The sequence below is a fragment of the Carassius gibelio genome, chromosome B3 (genome assembly GCF_023724105.1).
Source record: "Carassius gibelio isolate Cgi1373 ecotype wild population from Czech Republic chromosome B3, carGib1.2-hapl.c, whole genome shotgun sequence".
Classification (NCBI taxonomy): Eukaryota; Metazoa; Chordata; class Actinopteri; order Cypriniformes; family Cyprinidae; genus Carassius; species Carassius gibelio.
This window is the reverse complement of record NC_068398.1, coordinates 28,387,788-28,409,854: the sequence shown is the minus strand read 5'-3', so window position 1 is coordinate 28,409,854 and position 22,067 is coordinate 28,387,788. Positions and strand designations below refer to the sequence as shown.

The following is a 22,067-nucleotide window of genomic DNA, read 5'->3' as shown; positions in this document are numbered from 1 at the left end:
CATCTGTCTGTCTGACGTCTTTCTGCAGTGGCATAAAAGCGTTTTCACAATGTTCTTGTCTGGTTGTGGCTCCTGAAGCTGTTAAAAGACTAAGCCGAAGGAGTGATTGGGTTTCTTGTAGATCTTTGTTTTTTAAGAGACACATCCTTTCTGTTTAAACGGATAAATCCCATACAGAAATGCGATATGTGGCAGGCAATACATGTACAGTAAATGATATGGTGGCCCCAAACTGTTTCGGGACACTTAAGCAGCGCTTGTGTGAATGAAAATCTTTGTATTATATAACAAAAAACATCTTCTTTTTTTTCTTTTTTAAGAAAGATATCACAAGCACACTTTTCAAACAAAACATTACATATACTTTGTGAGGTTATAAATGCTTAAATAATATATATAATGTACATAATATACACTATTTGGACACTTTCTGGTTATTAAAGTCTAATGGATCATATCCATAACTTATGTGATGAACTACACAACTGCAAACTTGAGGAGATCTTACTTAAACCCACTAAAAATCACCATCAACCATGTTGATTAAAATCACTGACCAATAATTGTTAAGAAAAATGTGATTTTAAATTGTGCAAAAGTGTCTAAATAGTTGTCAACTTGAATTTACCTTGATATTTTTTTACATAATACGTACATATATTACAATATAGGTAAATACATTTTAAAATAGTCTTTTTTATATTATGAAAATTCTAATTTAATTAATTACAAATAAATACTGGTATTTCATATATTTACATATGCTTACATATATGGCCACATGTGCGTGGGATTTCATATTTGCTTCCTTCTTTCTTAAAAATTATTTCTTAACTCCAAACCAACGGCTGAAACTAGTGATTGCAAATGCATGTGTAAATAAAACACGGAAATTAGTCACACCATCACTGATTGTTTTCATTATGGCGCTTTATTTTCATTCTCCAGAACAGCTGCAGAAACATTTGAACTGCAAACCAATTAAGTGGCAAAATTGCACACGAGAATCGCTTACACGAGGAGCGCTATTAAATTTATGCTCATGCGATCAGTCTGAAAATGTGTAGCATGCGTTTGTTCCATAGCAGCTGTTTAGTGCAGCAGTGATGTAATAAAAACACTGTTATGCACCTAGATCCGGAGATGTTTATGGCCTGTAAACAAATCCTGAGTTTATAGTGCGCTTAGAGTTCAATGCTCACTTCAAAGAAAGCGCTTCAGGCTTGGTAGTGATACTGTGATTTTTACTTGTGCATGTGAGAAATACAGCTCTTTGGTGACAGTGTAAAGACAGTGATATTCACTCAATTGCTCCATATACGGTGCTTATGAATAGTTGCCCTTTAAACTCAAGACACATAACATCTAGTGTTTAAGGCAAAAAAAGCTTAAGTGCAAAACTAATGGTGCACAGTCTGAGAAAGGGATCTCAAAGACGCATTTTAACCCGTCTTCTGCTCACAATTAGAAACTGAGTTTGTTATATTTGCTTTTGGTGAAAAGCTATGAAGATTCTTTTAGCACTTGAATGCTTTGGAATATTTTTCACCTACATTTCACTGCTTGTTGCATGTTATATAACTTGTATGTAACAAATACAATCTTGAATAAAATCTTGAATAACATTAACAAACATTTATGCTTAATCAGATCATTAGTTAATGAACATTCAAATAGTTGGAATTGCTGTGCATATACAGTATAGAGAGAGAGAGAGACATAAAATCTAAATTCTAAATCTAATTTAAACAGATATAAATGGAATGTTTTCATTTAAAACAAAATAAAAAGTATTCTGAACTATTTTTGGATCAGAAATAAAACAAGCAAGCATGAACATGATCAGTTTTACACAAACTTGTGTAAAGTGCTTCTGTAATTAAAGTGAAAGGGGAACAAACCAAAATCCACAACTCTGGAATTAATATTAATTGTTCAATGCGACTCAGTTAATAATTAGTGCTGTGAAACGATTAATCGCGATTAATTGCACCCAAAAATAAAAGTTTTTGTTTATATAATATATGTGTGTGTACTGTTTATGTATTTTTAAATATGCACACATGCATGTATATATTTCAGAAAAATATGCTTATATGCTTATATAAAAATGTTTATATATTAAATATATTTATTTATAATGTAAATTATAAATGTAAATACAATTCAAAATATATACGTGCATGTGTGTGTATTTATATCTACATAATAAATATACACAGAACACACACATATATTATGAAAACAAAAACATTTATTTCGGATGCGATTAATCGTGATTAATCGTTTGACAGCACTATTAAAAAACAATTTGTAATGGTGAAAAAAGCATGTACTCAAAAGAAAAACATTTAATTAGCGTTTATAATGACTTCTGTAGCGGACTATATATTCATATTTGAATGTTCAAGAACAACTGATCTGTTGTTTAATGTTTCTGTTTATAAACTGTTACCAAATTTCCAAGTACTCACTTGGTTTTTTGTTTCCGTCTACCCACCTCCGTCGCCACAGAGCCCACCGTTGCTCCCATGGCCCCTCCTAAGGGCCCCCCAACGAACAACCCCACGATCGACCCCAGTAAAGTACTGCCCCTCACCATATTTGGGAGCCACAGGAGCCACTCAACCACACTGGCCCACAACCAGCGCAAGAACGAGGTGTCAGGTGTGGAGACGCAGAGCTCTGCAATTCCCTCAACCTTCAAATCGTTCACACTTTTCTCTGCTTCGGCCCTTATTCCCTCCGAGTCATCCTCTCCTTCTCCTCTTCTGCTTCTCAAGATCTCCTCCTCCTTCTCTTTCACTCTCCTCTCTGCCTCCTGCAACAGAGGGCAGGTGTAGAAGCGTGTCCCGCTTTCTTCCACCATCTTCTCCACCTTCATGAACAGCTCCTCCACGCTGGATCCCAGAAGCAGCGGGTGATGTCGGTCCTTGCACTTTTGCACGAGCTCTAGCAAGTCGGGCCGCTCTGTTTCGAGATACTCGTCCAGAGAAACACCCTCAGGCAGTCGGTCCATGCGAGTGAAGAGCACCATTGCGTGTTTATTGACCGCCTCGGGGCCAAACACCTTCTCAATGGTCTCCAAAATCTGTAGCTCCAGGTTGCTGGGCCGGTGGACAGGGACACAGAGCAGGAAAGCGTGGGGCCCCGGGGCCGATAAAGCCGCGCAGAGCGAAAACTGGCGGCGGACGTCTTCTGCGGGACGCTCGATGCACAGGCAGTCAGGTGTGTCCACGACTGCCACCTGTGAAGACAAGAAAACAAAGTTAAAAAGGCCCCTTCAGTACACTATGAATTAATATAGCATACATAGATCTATTTGGTTTCATTAAAAATACAAAAAGCAATGAAAGGACATGTATTACAGTGATTTTACCATGGTAAAGAGGTGTAATATAGTTTATTAGTTTAACTATAAGTAACACTAAGCCACTTTCAATGTTATAATCATTTTTATAAAAATCCATTGTATATTGAATAATTTATTTATAATTAACTGAGATAAACTAGCATTAGGCCATACATCTAACATTACTTATTCATCATTTGTTAATGTAAGTTAATAAAAACACAATAGTTTATTGTTAATTCATGTCAGGTGAGAAATATAAAATAATATTAACAGATACAACTTATGCTTTTAATAATGTAAATGTTGAAATTAACATGACCTGAGATTAATACACTTTCTTTGTTAGTTCATGTGAACTAATGCAAGTTAATAACTATAATAATAATGAACAATTATATGTAATTATAATGTAATAATTAACAATTATTACATTTTAATCTAATGTTACCAAATGGAACTGTATGGTAAATATACAAAATATAAATGTACTTTTTTTATTATTATGTTTCTCTTTTTGAATCAAAGGTTAAAACTGATTTGTAGACAAATATCAATTGAGCTAACATATGAATTTCTTCAAAAAAAAAAACTATCATTTTAATTCAATTTGATTTAAATCTCCTGGGCGGCATCTATGTTTTATGAATTACTTGTTTTATAAGAACAAAAGTGAGTTCAAGTTTTCATACAGTCAGTTAAATTTGTACAATTACTGTTACGGTTTATGACGTGAATATAATGCGAACAAAACTGTGACTCATTTTATGAAATGCTTTTGAAATGCCTAGTCACATACTAGGAAATCATTTGAATGCATTGATGCAGCTTTATTTTACATAAAACAAATCTGTGCAGAGTGAGTGTGGTTTTTCCCAGAGTTTTAAGTGAGACGTGAACGCACCTGTCGTCCTGCCAGCGTCCCACGTCTCTTCTGACAGTCGGTGGCTGGTGTCTCAGGGCCTGGACTGTCAGACTCAGATGTCGGGCTGCCCAGGATGGCATTGACCGCACTGCTTTTCCCAGCACCCGCTGAGCCGAGCAGCACCAGTCTCAACTCTACAACCACAGACAGAAACAGCGTTATGAAAGACAGACACGAGGAACAAAGAAAACACTTCTATTTGGCTTTCCCCCACAAATAATATTAGAAAATGTGATTTATTTTACATTTTAGATTTAGCTTTGTAAAAAAAAAAAAAAAAAAAAAAAAAAAAAAAAACTCAAGTTTTGTTATTGGTTTTATGAGGGTTGATTCATAATTTCTGAAAGCTTCATTACAATACAGGCATAATGAAACATGAAATTTACACTGCATTGCAAATGAATTAAATTCACATTTGATTTGCATTTAAAACACTGAGCTTTATTTTAAAATCTTAGTATTTCATGTTTGAGTGGTTATGTATCGTATGTTTACTATTATTTAGTAATACCAGCTGATTTGTTGTATATGAAACATGCAAATAAGAAACGATTATTGTATCTTTAATCAGAGTTTGAAATATAATGTTTTATTGAATGCCTTTTAATGTTTAAAGAAGAAATACGTCAGTTAATGGTGTGACAAACTGATACGAATCTGGGTTTACCAAAAGCAAGTTTCATATTTTTCCAATTTAAGTGGAAACTCTTGTTTTTATAATCAAAACAGCTAGATATCTCAATGAAAATAATCCGTTTCTTTCCACACAAATATAGGAGCTTGTAATTGCACATATGGGCTGGACTTCCTAAAAACCAGGATAAATAAACTGGTCCCATAGCACCAGACCTGACTGAACAAAATGAAACGAGCAATGAAAAGAATAAAATATGCAGAGTGATGCAAAAAAAAAAAAAAAAATATATATATATATATATATATATATATATATATATATATATATATATATATATATATATATATATATATATATATATATATATAAATGGGCTACTTCATAATCCATGGCCAACAGGTTCAAATGAATGCTGAACATAAATAAGACATGTCTGACGTTATCACTTTATTGAAATAAAAACAGATCAAAAGTGAACCGTGCGTGATCTTTATATATAAAATTTACATTTAACTTACTACTTAAAAAAAGCATGTCTTTATGATGCATTATACAAACCGATTATCAGGATATAAGTGAAAGCCAATTTTGCTAGTTCTGCATCACATTATTTTGATGCAATAGCGCCGCCTAAAGACTGAACTGACACATAACATCTTTCATGATATGATACATCAGAAATGCAACTTAAACGGTTTAAACACACAATTAAAGCTCAATTACTACACAATAAGTGGGTGGGTCAGCATAAAGTGTGCTTTTTATATTTTGTAATGCTGTTTTCTGAAATGAAAAGTATCTTCCAACTTCTACAGTTGTGGGTGGGCCGACAGTTTAATGAGGGTGCTTATAAAATTATATCCTTTTTACTTTGAGTGGTTGAAGAGGAACATATTGTAAGATGCTACACCCAAAAAACAAAAACATATTTGTCTCAGCTTCAAGCATCTCAGTAAGGGCTTCTTTAGTTTATTAAGAAAAATAACAAGCTATGTAAAGAGAAAGAAAAATAAGGACAAAATTATGACGTGTTTTATGTGTCTTATATATCTTTCATAAAAGGAAAATAAAAACTCAAAAGCTGTCATTGGGGCAGTACCTTTTCATTTTAATATCAATAAGGTACATATTATAGTGCCACTGATTTTGTACCTTTTACTGAGAGGGTTTACTCAAAGACATCATGTATCCTGCTGTGAAAATAATGTTACAAGCACTACAGAAATGTTTTGAAACATACTTTATGTGGTAATTCATCTGAATTAAAAATATTATTTAACCCGCCTGGTAATCTAAATTACTTTTCATTTTTCTTACAGAGTGGCACTCCAAGGTACTTCAAAAAAACACCAAGGTACTACACTAGACGAGAAGATTTGAGATACATTACAATGGTACATGTCTAGAAACAAGGTATTACTATGGTAAATAAAAAAACAAGGTTTTACCATGGTGCATGTCCGAAAAAACAAGGTATCACCATGGTAAATTCCCAAAAGCAAGGCATTACCATGGTACAAAAAGAAGGTGGGCTAATACCATGTCCACAAAACCTTGCTGGTGTGTTTTGGCTATAGTGTAAATCAGACATTATTTCTGAAACTCAAGTAAACGTCCTCTAGTACCTCTCTCCTTCAGATCCGTCTGCCCTCCTTCACTGCTTCCAAACCGGTCTTTCTCTTCCTGGTGAACTTGATCTTGTGTCGTACTTCCCTCCATAGTCTGCAGCTTGAAAGGGAACAGAACATAATGTATGGTGCAGTAGACTAACAACTGTCTTCAAATATGCACACGGAAGAGCATCCAGTGGGGAAATAAGAGTGGAAATGAAGGGGTTAACTCTGTTCATATGACTCAGCACCGAGGAAGGGCCCCACAAACACACATTTCACATTCCTTGCACTCTAACTGCCACATTTCAACTGACAGCTTAACAGCAATACTGTAAGTGCTTCGCTTCCTCTAGCAGCGTGGCATACCAAGAAACAACTGATGTCTGCTTCTGATTATGTGAAAGCTGATAAAGAACACAAGCTCGAGAGTCTTACCTTCGAGTGAGAGACTGATCTTTTGTGTACCGTGTGCTTATGAGCTGGCCTGGTCTGTGTTCCTCTGTACTTCCTGTTTCTCCTCCTGCTGTTCAGTCAAAACACTGCCGGCAGTGTGACTCTGCCTGAACATGTGATACTGTTGGGACGCCCTCCTCCTCCTCCTCCTCTTCCTCTATTTCTCTCTGTCTCTGAATCTCAGCCCTATTTACAGACACTTCTTAAACTTGTGTCTGATTTCATTAACTGTGTGGATAAAGGGCTAGTGTTACAGCATTTTTATCAGTTGTTATCACAAACAGGAAGTTAAGAACTCTGTGCCCTGGTTCAGTTACTAATACTTAATATATTTGCATGCTAAAAGCAGTAGTTCTTATCTTTCCAATAGTAGCCTCTGTTGTGTCATTCTAGTGAGCAATTTAGTCATGTGGTCACAAAATGTTCTTGGAAAAGCTGCAGTATAGGAATATCTTGAAATGTTTACATATTAACCCCTAACAATAACCCTGTTTGTATCATAGTAACACATGAAATATATATACATACATACATACATACAATAATGCGTTCTAATAAAATCTTTTTTTTTTTTTTTTTATAAAATAGTGAAGAACTAAATAAAAAAGTAATGCAAACCAAATAAAGAAAAAAGTGAATTGTTTGAACTTGATTTTAAATGTGACCCCAGCATTTAAGGCTTAAGGCACATGTATGAATGACTTTACATTACAGACCATCCTGTTTTTATTTCAAAATTAGCACAAACCATATTCGGACTCTTTGGATGTCAAACATTAAAGGGTTTGTTCAGCCAAAAATGAAACTTCTATCATCATTTACGCACCTCTGTGAGTTTCTTTGTTCTGTGAAACATGAAAGAAGATATTTGGAGAAATGATGGTAACCAAACAGTTTCGGTTCCCACTGATTTCCACTGTATTTTTATTTAATTTTTTTGCCCATAACCGAAACTGCTTGGTTATCATCATTTCTAAAAATACCTTTAATGTTCCACAGAAGGACAAGAAGTCATATGGGTTTGGATTTAGTTCATTGTGATGGAATTTTCTTTTTAAAGAGATGTAAAGTACGCTTTTAATGAAACATGGTCATATTTAATATGATGAACAAAATAAATGTAGAAAATTTCTTCAAATCTTCAATACTACATAAAAAATTCAGACTTACATGTCCAATTATTATAATTTTTTTCGGGGGCCACCGTATATGTGCATGAAGAAAAAATGTTTTTTTTTTTTATAAATGTCTTATAACAGCAAACCCACTTAAGGTCTTTGAGATTTAATGAAAATAAGTCGATGCAAAATGCACATATATCAATAGAAATATATTTAACTTTTTTCCTCCATTTTCTAAATCTACCAACAATCACTTGTTTAAAATGACCACTTTAAATGTAAACTAAATTGTTGGTGCAGTAAGTAATTTTTTAATGCATACTGATACCTGTTGAACTGGATACTGCATTAAGCTAAACTTTTCAATCAATGACTCCACAAAAAAATATTCAGTTACTATGCAACCAAAAGTGTACTATAAAGGAGGGTTATTATTTGAGGGAGGACCTTGTCCACTGATTTGGTTGGGATCTTTATGTCTGTGCACATCATTATAAAAATATTTGTGAAATTAACTATGAATTTCAAAGAAAAGAAAAAAATACTTACTGCACCTTTTGATTTTATACATGCTTGCCCTGTAAACGTGCTAAAAGTTGAAAACTCTAATATTATTACATCCTTTGCATTACAAAAATACAATATGTAAGACATAAAATGAAGACAGTGCAGTTAAATGGCTGTCGATATAAATTAACTCAACATTAAATTAGAAAAAAACAACGACATATGGCCCTAAAATGAAACTGTAACTATAACTGTATAAAACATCAAATGTTTTGGACGTTATGAAAAGATGTGAACCAGATCACACTCACATAGACTCACAAACACAGACATCGAAACTAAACACACACACACAAAAGGGTAGCTTCAAAAGTGTTCTCTAAAAATTGGATATCTTTTTTACAACAATAAAAAATGACTACCATTTTAAACACTATTTTTAAAAACGCGTCAGAGGCTAAGAATGTCCCCTGATCAGAAAAAGTGAAAAAAAAAAAGGAAACTCTGGTCCTCTGGTGCTTCTGGGAATGCGTCCAAATATAACCCAGTCTCTTGTAAGTGCCTTTTAGGAGATTCATAGTCCAGGCATTATGTAAGCGATGTTGTCCAAAGTATTTGACTGCAAAAAAGTGGGTCAAGAGTTGAAATCATAGACTTTGCATATCAACTGCAAATAGGAAACTTTTCTAAAGTTTTTGGATAAAAAAAAAGTAAATTTTTGGGCATAAAAAAAACAGCTTTTGTGTGAGCATTTCTCACCAGGATGTTGCGTGGACAGCCGTTGAGCTGGGGAACTTGTGCCGTCAAGCAGGTTAATGGTCCAAGAGCACACAAAATAGAGTCTAAAAGCACCGAAAGACTTCCAGACACTGCCACCATCCCCTACAGGATGAACAGAGATGCTTAAGGACACGATCTATATGTGGACAGGCTCCTACAAGGGAAATGTCTGCAGCACAAACCTCTGTCTCCTGAAGTCGGTGTCCAATCAGAGACAGCGATTCCCCCAGCAGCTGCAGGTGAGCTGCTGCATCTATGGGATCCACATCAGGAACCCGCACCGGAGATAGTGACAAAGACGAGCGGCCCTGTGGGGCCAATACCGCCCCTAAACTGACGGCTTTACTTGGGCCTGAGATACACAGACATTTAAGAAATGACTCAAGAAACATTTTGATGTATGAGTAAAAATGAAATTTATAAGATAGGTAACTTGGAATTCTGCAATGACAACTCGGGAGAGTTTAGCATGGTTATATATACACTCACCTTAAGGATTATTAGGAACACCTGTTCAATTTCTCATTAATGCAATTATCTAATCAACCAATCACATGGCAGTTGCTTCAATGCATTTAGAGGTGTGGTCCTCTTCAAGACAATCTCCTGAACTCCAAACTGAACGTCAGAATGGGAAAGAAAGGGGATTTAAGCAATTTTGAGCGTGGCATGGTTGTTGGTGCCAGACGGGCCAGTCTGAGTATTTCACAATCTGCTCAGTTACTGGGGTTTTCACGCACAACCATTTCTAGGGTTTACAAAGAATGGTGTGAAAAGGGAAAAACATCCAGTATGCGGCAGTCCTGTGGGTGAAAATTCCTTGTTGATGCTAGAGGTCAGAGGAAAATGGGCCGACTGATTCAAGCTGATAGAAGAGCAACTTTGACTGAAATAACCACTTGTTACAACCGAGGTATGCAGCAAAGCATTTGTGAAGCCACAACATCCACAACTTTTGAGGCGGATGGGCTACAACAGCAGAAGACCCCACCGGGTACCACTCATCTCCACTACAAATAGGAAAAAGAGGCTACAATTTGCACGAGATCACCAAAATTGGAAAGTTGAAGACTGGAAAAATGTTGCCTGGTCTGATAAGTCTCGATTTCTGTTGGCACCTTCAGATGGTAGAGTCAGAATTTGGGGTAAACAGAATGAGAACATGGATCCATCATGCCTTGTTACCACTGTGCAGGCTGCTGGTGCTGGTGTAATGGTGTCGGGGATGTTTTCTTGGCACACTTAGTGCCAATTGGGCATCGGTTAAATGCCACGGCCTACCTGAGCATTGTTTCTGACCATGTCCATCCCTTTATGACCACCATGATCCTCTGATGGCTACTTCCAGCAGGATAATGCACCATGTCACAAAGCTCGAATCATTTCAAATTGGTTTCTTGAACATGACAATGAGTTCACTGTACTAAAATGACCCCCACTGTCACCAGATCTCAACCCAATAGAGCATCTTTGGGATGTAGTGGAACGGGAGCTTCGTGCCCTGGATGTGCATCCCACAAATCTCCATCAACTGCAAGATGCTATCCTATCAATATGGGCCAACATTTCTAAAAAATGCTTTCAGCACCTTGTTGAATCAATGCCACATAGAATTAAGGCAGTTCTGAAGGCAAAAGGGGGTCAAACACAGTATTAGTATGGTGTTCCTAATAATCCTTTAGGTGAGTGTATGTGACAATGTTAATGAGTTTGGTCTTGGAGGAATAGATCTGCAAAGCTGTTGCTGCTGCCAATACATTCACAATATGCTGCCGTGAGCATGTAGAAAATACTGCTGCTGCACACATAACATATATGAAATAATTCCCATATATCGCACACATCAGGGTTCCTTAATTAGTTTTCGCTGAGGGCTGAATTCTTCTGACAATACCAAGCCAAGGGCCACTGACCAATATATATTTATTTATATATTATTTTATTGTTGCTCTTGTTAAAATAATCGAAAGATGGTGACAAGATAAATATTCAGATTTTTTTCCACCAGAAGTCTGTTTTTTTCCCCCCAAATAATTATTAACATTTTTGTATTTGCCCAACTTTGCCTGTTGAATATTAAAAACAAACAAACTAACAAAATATCTTGATGTCTGTCATGCAAATCAACTGTTCCTGCTCATCTCCAGTCTGGATCTCTTTTCTCCACTTTCCCTAATTGCAGATTCAATTATTTGATCTGTCAGCATTAATATTTTTATACTTAAATTTTTTGAGGGGGATCCACATTGTGTAACATTGTGTGTCCCAACCAGATATGACACAATAAAAAGTATCTTTTGCATGTTACCTTGAGTGACAGATATGCACGTGACAATATGCGACACGGAATTCTATTTTAGAAATGGGTTTTATTTTCTGCGATGTAACAACTGTTACAACTGTCTAATATGAGTTTGAATATTATTTTGCGTGATCTTTATAACCATAGTGAAAGCAACAATATATATTGTACCTTAAATCTTGAAAATAAATAAAGCAAACGTTAAAACTGTGAATTCACTGCCAACCAACATCCATAACAAAGATGTTATTACTCACTCACTCAAAACTGTTCAGTCCATTCATATTTGAAACCTCTATTTTCAGTGTCCTCTTTTCTTTTCTCCACAGTTGTCACATTGTCACATCGTATCTACACTGACAAAGCATCGCAAATCATTTAAACTTTTATGTCAGCACGTCATAAATAGAACGAGTGAGCAATTCACTGTAGGGATTTGTTTAGCCGCATCCAGTGTAGACAGCTTCACTGATTCTAATAAGTTCTGTTGTATTTTGTCGCGCCGCGCCTCTCGTGTCCGGTGTAGACAAAATTTAAGTTAATGTTGCTTTCTGATGCTGCATCTGAAACTTCATGCCACATTATTTTAAATTAGCGCAGGCCAAACATTTTTCTCTCGCGAGCCGCCTATTGAGGAACCCTGGCGTACATGATCATCCCATAGCAGATCTAGACAGGTGGAGCTGGGGAAGGTGGAGGATTTCTGAAGCGTGCTGCAACTGCTACAGCAAGTACTAACCAAGTATCTGAATGTTGAGTAGCAGATCATTGGCTGCTGATATGAAAAGAAACCAATCAGCTGTGCCACGTGAATAATGATGTGATTATATCAGATTGAGTAAGAACCTGCGCCATCTAGAGATTTATGACAGAAGCTTGTATAAACTGGTCAGCTTTGGTCTCACCTTTACTTTTACTGTCTGATGTTGTTAAAGTTTTCCGCTTGACCGTCATAGCTTCAGCTTTATTCTGCTTGTGCTGGAGATATTGAGCTTTCTGTCTCCAAACCTTTGGTGTGAGAAAGAGGACAAAAAGAGGATATGCATCACTGTCCCACCACTGACTGATATCACAAACCAAGGCTCTAGAGAATTTGACCTAATCCCTGTGGTGCAACTTAAAAAATTAGAGGTCGGACCGGTGCGACCAGCCATTAGAAAAAAAAAAAAAAAGTCTCTGTGACACTGAAAGTCTCGCTGTGGTTCAACAACAGACACTAGAGCTCCTTTTAGAGCATTTTACGGCCCTCGAGCCAGGCTTCAGGCCAATTTTCAGGTCATAGTTCAGATGGAGGCCAGGCCTCCCGCCTGTTTTAGACTTCTCCTTACTTTTATATTTTAGATATTCATTAATTAGTGATGAAAAAAAAATTTGCCATGCTGGTGATAGAACACAAGACCGTGCTACCGGGACCATCAAGAGTGGCTCAACGTGTTTATTGTCCCGCCAGCAGCAGCAGTAATGTGCGTGCCGTCAGCAGCTGAACAGTTCTGCATTCAATAAACTTAAGCTTGCAGCAAAGCACCGGCAAAAGTAAATACCATAAATGTGACAGGGGGAAATAGTAAACTATAATATTATTACATATAACTACAAATATCACAGATATTTGAATTATTTACTAATAAACTAGTGTTTATAAATAAACTGACTCGCCATCTCCTCATTAGACACACCTTTAGAGAGAAGTGCATCTTTATGGATTATGTTTATGATGAGAGAGTTTTTGTTTTCGATTTGTTTTATTTTGTTAAGTAGTAATTTAAATTGAGTTTCGGTTCATTATTGTACTTCTGTTAAAGACGAGACAGCTGAAAGCACATCATGTTTGTTTTCTTTAATTTATAAAAGCACAACGTTTTGTTGCTATTGTGATACACAAATAAAAGTAAACCATTTACAGTTAAGAATGATGTATTACTTTTACCTTTATGAGCAAAAATGACAGTGTATCCACTGAAAGAAACACAAGTGATCAGTCTGGCATCTCCATGTCCTTAAGCGTCTCTGCACAAACTATTGGATATAGCGCACATTTATCTGGGTCTAGCATTTAAACATTGCTATATGCTTGAACTGCTTTATATCTATAGATTTTATTTTAGGCAAGTCGTGATGATTTGCGAAGGCTAAATTGATCATACATAGGCTCAGTGTTGACAGTTTGGTCATTACTTTAAAAAAAGAAAAACTAAAACTTACACTTAACAAACAAAAATTGCTTTAAAGGGTTTTTGAAATTAACTGAAACAAAATATAATCACTTTGCAATAACATACAAAACTGAACTATTTTAATTGCTGAAACAGTAGTATAAGCTGTTTACGGACTGTTCAGCTGTTCATATCAGACACTAGAGCATTCCTTCATTCAGTCACAGTGGAAGATCTGATAAGAATCAGTGTAGAGGGGCCAAGTCTGGAAGAATATGATGCTAGAGAGAGTGTGGCCAGCTGGTTTAGCCAAGGCCAAAGATCAAGAAGGCCAAACTACAGGAGTTTGCCATCCAAAGGGCCTGTGATTGCAATGGAGGATAGCCCATAAAACACTGAGCCATGAGATGTTCAGTTTGAAGCCCTTAAAACACTTAATTTAGATTTTCTTTTTATTTCATTTATCTTGAGATGTTTTAAGTTTAAATTTCAGCTCAGTGAAGCACTTTTTCAGTAAGTTACCGTTCTTGTAGAATTATTAGCATTACCTAGCATTAAATTGCTATTATTAATAGTCTTGATTTACTCAACAACAATAACAAAAAAATATTATTTATATAAGTCACTGTTTATATGAAATCTGAAAGCAAAGGTAAAAAGTGTTTACCAGTTTGTCTTTTTCAGGCAGCTGTTTCCATACCTCTGCAAGTTTCTTACTCAGCTCCCCAAAGACTGAGGTGAAAAAAAACAACATTTCAACCAATCGTGAAACAGCACGGATGATTGACAGGTGTGCACAGAACAACAGCACTCACCTAACCCGGGCTGCTCCGCATTGATATTGACCCGGTACTCCTTACAGAACACCTGATAGGCCGTCATGTTCTTCTTCTTCGGCTGACGAGATGCACAGAACATTAATTAATGATAAAATCAAACCAGTCGAGGCATTTCCACTGGAGTAGGGAAGTGATTTAACTTACTTTGTCCTTGTCGTGTTTGTCTCTGTCCTTTTCCTCCTTTTTCTTCTTCTCGCCCACCAGTTCAATGCTTTGATGGTGATGGGATGAGGTGGGTGGAGCCATAGCATACATGCCACCAGAAGAGCTGTGATTGGATAAACTTTGAGAGTGGGAATGGCTTCTAGACGGATCACCTGTTTTGCAGAGAAAGAGACATTTTGGTTCAGTTCAATTCAATTTTATGTAACGATGACAAAATGACAATACCAACCAATCAGCATTAGGTTTAAAGTAAGTGAAACGTGTCTCACCTGGACAGCTTTTCTTCCCTCCACTCCCTCCTCTGCTGTGCTTCTTCTCCCTGGATCCTTTCTCTCGGTCTCTGTCTCTCTCTTTTTTCTTTTTGCTCTTCTTGCTCTTTTTCTTCTTTTTAGACAGATGTGTGTAGGAGTCGTCAATCACCAGCTCGCCGGCCTCTAGTTCTCCTCCTGAAGATGAGCTGTCTCTTCCCATGCTGCCGTAATGCCCTGATGAACACAAACACACACATTTAATGCTGCAATAACTTCATGTTAGGGCTTAGCTGTTGATTTTCATATAGCATGCCTCAATCATGCAGAAAATCAACACAATTACAGTGCAAACAAAACCAGAACATGTGAACATTAGTGGTGTCTGAAGGTTTTATTTGCTTTTATTTACCGGTATTTATTTTTTTTTAGAGCGTTTGAACCAATGGATGTTGAACGTTTTCCTTTTTATAGACTCCATAAGTGAAGATTGGTCAATATTGACTTTTTATGACTGATACAGAACATGTATTTTATTTCTGTGATGCAAAGCTGAATTTTCAGCATCATTACTCCTGTCTTCAGTGTCACATGATCCTTCAGAAATCATTCTGATATACTGATTTGATGCTCAAGAAACATCATGATTAGGATCAATGTTAAAAACAGTTGCATTGCTTAATATTTTTGTGGAAAACCTGATACTTTTTTTTAAAGGATTTAAAAGACTTTTGATCAGTATTGTATGCATCTTTGTTTCTCATTTAAAAACAAATGACTGTTATTTAATTAATATTATTAAAGTGTAATTTTACTTCATTTTATTACATTTGAATACAGCTGTTGGGTGCTTTTTAAAAAAAAAAAAAGGTTTTACAGTAGAGCTGATATTAAAGAACTGACTAAATCAAAATGTAAAATACAGGTCTATCTTTTATCATAAAGAGCACTTCAAGCATTAAACATGAAATAACCCATTTTACTTGTTATTTCCTTCAGATAATACCATGATTTTCCAAAATTATTTGCTATGATTATTCGGTTTTGTGCACTTACACTAAACCTAAAATTATTAAAAAGCATTTTCCTTTTAATTGAAATAAAGCTGAAAAAATATTAATATATCATGATAAAAAAATAAAATAAAAACTGTAAATAAAATTTTAGTAAATACTTTAGTTGACATGCCAGAATTACTTTTAAAAAATGAAAATAAATTAATGCTACATATAAAATCACAAAAATGGCAAACGCACAAAAAATTATTTAAAATGTAACATTAAAAACAGATTAAATATTGAAAATATAAAAATGATTTAAAATATAAATATCTAATTAAATACTCAATTAAATGAAATACTTTAGTAATAAATAACAGAAGAATAACACTGTTATTAACATTATTCAATATATCTGCTTTATGTTCAACAGAAGTAAGAAACTCTTAGTGTTTTTTTGTTTTGTTGTTTCTTACCCACAACCTCCACCTCTTTCCCCACAACAGGCAACGGCTCTCGGCTGTGCTGCTTTTTCTTTGGTGTCTTCGGCATCATTTTATCTTTGTCTTTCTCCTTCTTTATCCCTTTCTTGGAGCTGGAGGACGAATGATGGCCTACGACACCTGAAGAGGAAGAAGAATGTTTCGGAAAGGAGAATCCCTCGTTCATCCCCACACCTTCGTTCTTCTCTTTTGAGGAAAGGATGAGCTTCATCTTGAGGCCTTCAGCGTCACAGAGCGTCAGCGGCTCTCCTTTCCCAGCTCCTCCGTGGAACAGCAGTGACTTTGAGGAGGAGGATTGTTTTTTGGATGAAGACGAGCCGGGCGGACGTGAGTGCGAGTACGAGTGGCTGCTCTTGGAGCTGTTGTCACGTTTGCGGTCTTTGGAGGAGTGTGAGAAGGCTTGGGGAGGGTAGGAGGGTTTTTTGTGGAGGTGAGGAGCAGGGTCGGAGCCCGTGGCCAGCGGGGAGGTGATGGCCTCTAGGAGGCCCATGGCCGTGTCTGTGGAGTGGGACGGGTGAGAGGAGGACGAGGAGGAGAGGGAAGGCGAGCGATCTGAAGACTTGCGCTTCTTCTTGTGGGGCGGCTGACCGGAGCTGTGATGGTCTACGGTGAGAGTTTAGAAATCCCAAATCATATTTGATTCAGTGAAGGTTGCGTTTTTTACATTTTCAAAAAGAAAAAAAAAGGTGCAAAATTAAATAACTTTGGTTTATTAACTTAAAAAGCAGCTGCGCTAAATATAAAATACATAGATACAGTAATATATAAACAGAAATATATAGTGCAATGTTCTCTCTTTGAGCGATTTATGTGTTGCATAAATCACAAAACTGATTATAAAAATGATATGCTTACACATTAAAGGGATAGTTCACCTAAAAATGAAAATGCTGTCTTTAATTACTTGCTTCATGTCATTCCAAACCTGTAAGAAATTTATTAATAATAATTTTTTGATGAAATCCGAGAGCTCTCTGACCCTCCATAGACAGCAAGGGTACTGCCACAATCAAAATCCAGAAAGGTAGTAAGGACATTGTTAAAATAGTCCATATGACATCAGTGCTTCAACTGTAATTTTATGAAGTTATAAGAATAGTGTTTGTGTGCAAAGAAAACAAAAATAATGACTTTATACAAAAATTCTTCTCTTCTGTGTCACCATACTCCCCCACTATCGAGAATACTATGACACATGAATACAGTCATTATGCATTCTCATAGCTTCATAATATTACATAAGCACTGATGTCACATGGACTTTTTTAACAATGTCCTTACTATCTTAGTGGACCTTGAATGTGTCAGTTGTGTTGATGTCTATGGAGGGTCAGAAAGCTCTCGGATTTCATCAAAAATATCTTAATTGGTGTTCTGAAGATGAATGAAGGTTCACATTTTTGTGTGAACTATCAATTAAATTAAATTAAAATTAAAATTAAAATTAAAATTAAAATTAAAATTAAAATTAAAATTAAGATTATGCATTTAGCAGACGCTTTTATCCAAAGCGACTTACAGTGCATTCAGGCTATTAATTTTTACATATCATGTGTTCCCGGGGAATCAATACCCCAACCTTGCGCTTGCTTGCTTTCTAGCGCAGTGCTCTACCAGTTGAGCTGCAGGAACACATTAATTCATATTATATCTAATAATGGACTACTACGCCCAGTTTTTGAAGAAGACAAACCTCCTGACCTCTGTGATAGTGGTCATCACTTGAGTGCTTCTTTTTTTTCTTGTGAGAATCTCCTCCTAATAAGAAAAGGTCAGAATCCTAAAAAGACAACAGTGCATGTTGAAACAGGCTTGTACCAGAAATATGATGTTAGTGAGGACACAATCCACATATTGATCTACTGCTCTACAACTACACCTACAATGGGAAGAGAAGGGATGCTCTGATCAGGCTTTTTACAGACTAATAAAAGGCTTTTTACTTCATCTGAAGCGGGATACAGAACAAGCATGCTTACATCAGCACTAAAATGCATAAACCTATGAAGAAATGCCTTATCCTACAAGGCTAATATAAAATAACAAATGGATATAATTAAACCTAATATGAGCTTTTGTATCGATTCAATATTTCATTTGTGAATTTATTTTTACTCATTTATAATTTATTTACTAAATATATAAGTATGATATTAACTGCATTATACTAAATCTAAATATTGCACACTGGATTTATTTATAATTACCATTACCACTACCATTTGGGCTAAGATTAAGATTTTTTTTTTTTTAAAGCAATTAATATTTCTGAAGGATGATGTGACCCTGAAGACTGGAGTAATGATACTGAAAATTCAGCTTTGACATCACAGAAATACATAACATTTTTAAATATTAAAATATAAAACATTAATTTTACATCTTAATAATATTTTCTGCTATATATCAAATAAATGCAGCTACGGTGAACAAAAGAGAATTCTTTCAAAAACACAAAATATATACTGACTCCAAACCTTTAAAAGGAAGTGTACTTTCCCCGCCTTTTCATTTTGAGGGATGCCAGTAATATTTGTTTAACAACTACTACTGTTGATGCACTTTACACTGGAGTTATTTTTTAATACAGATGTCTAAAGTGTATTCCACTTTGTGACACGCATTAATTTTGTACTTACACTTTATGGAGACTGAGAAGCACCATGCATTTTTCATCTTTCCTCAACACTAATTACACTGGTGATGGCATGAGAGTAATGCTAAAGTCTTAAAGCAGGTGACGTTTTGTCGAATTAGATGACCGGGCGGTACAGGGATTTCCGGTTGAGTCACAGGAAGTGATTATCAGCCCACTGATCGCAGCATCCCTAAGCATGAGTCAGTGACAAGTGGCCTGAAAAATCCTTCTCAGACCAGAAGTCATATCTACCTAGGTAACAAAACATCAAGTTGCATGTTCATTAATGTCGTTAGAGTCTACAGACAGCTTTTGTGATTATTACAGGTATAATTTCTCGCATAACACAGTTATGAAATATATATGCCTACTGATAAATCAATGGATGAAAATCAGTGGATTCTTGTCAGCCACTTGTTGATATAATGCAACTTGATGTTAGATGTTACCGTAACTCCCTGCTGTTACCTTGTGGTGTTTCTTGGAGGTTTTGCGCACCTGCGCTGCGATTTCTTCTTCCTCTCTCAGCAGATCTTTATACGAGCGCCTCTTCTCTCTTTGGCTGCGACCCGCAACAAGACCCACCTCTCCTTCCATCCCTGAAATATCTACAAGGAAAACCATGTTTCACAGTAGGTTAAGATCGGACATGTTTGAGTGCGTCATGGTGCTTCTGTCTGACAATCATTACCCATCATTCCTTTCTTCTTTATCTCCTCAAAAGCCATGGTCATCCTGGTTCTTCAGGTGGGATTGGTCAGTCTTGTGACTCTAATGCACAAGAACAGATTTTCAGTTTATCAAGCTCAATCTAAAAACACTTGATTTAAAACAAGAACATTGTTCTTCTCTAGCTTTGTTAGAAAAATCTAAATCTTTTTGTAGTTTTTTTTTTTTTTTAAGCAATGAAAGTGTATATAAACATAAAGGTACACCCAAAAATAAAAATGCACTCTCTCGGGCCATCCAAAATGTAGACAAGTTTGTTTCTTTGTTGGAACACAATTGTTGAAATCTATCATTTCATCACTTGCTCACCAATGGATCATTTGCAGTGAATGGGTGCCGTCAGAATGAAAGTCCAAACAGCTGATGAAAACATCAGAATAATCCACATGACTCCAGTCCATCATTTAACATTTTGTGAAGTGAGAATTGTTTGTAAGAAACAAATCCATCCTAAAGGCGTTTTAACTTGAAATTATAGGCCATGATCTGTGAAAATGCTTCATCCAGCGAAAAAGTCCATCAACATATTTGTTTAGCTGTTTTGGATTGTGAACTGTGCGTTATCTGTGTATATTTCTCTCATGATTCAGTAACTTATTCACTGGAGAAAACAATATTATTGACTGATGATTTATATTTTAATTGGAATCTGGTTTAAAGTCAAAAACATCTTGATGAACTGAACCAGGAGCTGAGCCATGGAGTCATATGGGTTACTTGTGGATTATTGTGATGTTTTTATCAGCTGTCTGGATGCTTATTCTGACGGCACCCATTCACTGCAGGGGATCCATTGATGAGCAAGTGATGCAATGCAACATTTCTCCAAATCTGTTCTGATGAAGAAACAAACTCATCTAAATCTTGGATTGCTTGAGAGTGAGTACATTTTCATTTTTAGGTGAAGTCACATTCTCATTCAAAAGCACATTTTACTAGACAAATGTAGATAGGCACCTGCATGCACATACACACACACACACACACACACACACACACACACACACACACACATATACATACATATATATATATATACATACATATATATATATATATATATATATATATATATATATATATATATATATATATATATAAAACAAAAAATCTATAAAATGTCATTTTCCCTGGAAGAGAATGAAATATGCTAATATTCTAAAAGGTATTTCGATCATGTACTCAAAGTTTTTTCGTTTTGTAAAAATTGCTATACAAACACTATGCTGTGAATTAAATTTAAGTTTTAAACTGTATACCATATAATGCTTAATATCAAAGATATAAAATACAAATAAATAAGTGTTAATACTGCAAAAAAAAAAAAAAATTAAAGAGAAAACTACACTCATCAGAAAAACACAATTAAGTCGCCTCATCTTCTAATTCTATTAAAATCTTTCCTCTACTGCAATAACATTGCATGCCGAAGCGCTGAACTCTGAAGATGTGTTACAGAGTGCACACACACACTCATTAGTCACAGATCCGGATCAGCAGCACACATCAGCTTTCCTCCGTCCACAACTTCAGTCAAGCTGCCAATGACACTTGCAGCAATCCAAACAACAAGATCAGCCTCAACACTCATTAAATGCACATTTCCCGCCTACTTTCGAAGATATGCACACTCACACACCCACTTCCCCTCTCTTCATCAGGCTTCCCTGGTTCAGCTCCAGAGGATCTGAGCATCTGCGGACGTGTCGCGCGTCTCTGCCGGCTCGTCCAGCGCGCTCGGTCGCGCGGCTGCGGTGCACATAGGCCGGTATCGGGTTACAACTCGACTAACGGTGCGTTCCCACCATGCAATTTTATGGGTATTTACAGTACTGCACAAATGGCACGGAATGCATGCGATCTGTGTGGCGATATCAGAAGTATTGTGCAGTAATGAGTGAAATATTACCTCTGGTTGGATGTCTGTTTAGTTGGCGCGCGACGCCATCTTTGATGGGAGTCAGTAACAAAAGCAGCCAGAGACGAGGAGGAGGGACTTTAAGACCAGAGAGTCTATCACAACAATGAAAGCCCCCATTTTTACAAGCAAAAACTCACATTGAACATTACCATTAGTGATTTTTACCATATAAAAGCGATTTGT

The 22,067-nt window shown here is 36.1% G+C and overlaps 2 protein-coding genes across 5 annotated transcripts; both read right to left on the bottom strand.

Moving 5' to 3' along the window:
* Positions 1-912: 912 nt before the first annotated feature.
* si:dkeyp-69e1.8 (uncharacterized protein LOC100001340 homolog) lies at positions 913-7,124 on the bottom strand. Its single transcript, XM_052553071.1, has 4 exons — positions 6,963-7,124; positions 6,540-6,642; positions 4,257-4,411; positions 913-3,247 (listed from the first exon to the last, which is right to left on the bottom strand). The coding sequence occupies exons 2-4, from the start codon at positions 6,631-6,633 to the stop codon at positions 2,471-2,473; spliced, it is 1,026 nt and encodes a 341-aa protein (XP_052409031.1). The 5' UTR covers positions 6,634-6,642; positions 6,963-7,124; the 3' UTR covers positions 913-2,470.
* Positions 7,125-8,055: 931 nt separating this feature from the next.
* hmgxb4a (HMG box domain containing 4a) lies at positions 8,056-21,927 on the bottom strand. 4 transcript variants are annotated; one of them, XM_052549944.1, is made up of 14 exons: positions 21,873-21,927; positions 21,599-21,712; positions 19,926-20,005; positions 19,703-19,842; positions 18,298-18,376; positions 16,570-17,199; positions 15,117-15,332; positions 14,827-14,999; positions 14,659-14,740; positions 14,511-14,575; positions 12,596-12,698; positions 9,571-9,740; positions 9,368-9,490; positions 8,056-9,227 (listed from the first exon to the last, which is right to left on the bottom strand). In XM_052549944.1, exons 3-14 carry the CDS (start codon positions 19,966-19,968, stop codon positions 9,183-9,185), a joined length of 1,869 nt encoding a protein of 622 aa, XP_052405904.1. In that variant the 5' UTR covers positions 19,969-20,005; positions 21,599-21,712; positions 21,873-21,927; the 3' UTR covers positions 8,056-9,182. The 4 variants fall into 4 exon arrangements, with proteins under 4 accessions (XP_052405904.1, XP_052405903.1, XP_052405902.1 ...); XM_052549943.1 differs by having other exon boundaries at positions 21,603-21,712; XM_052549942.1 differs by lacking the exon at positions 21,599-21,712 and having other exon boundaries at positions 21,873-21,923.
* Between the last annotated feature and the right edge of the window lie 140 nt (positions 21,928-22,067).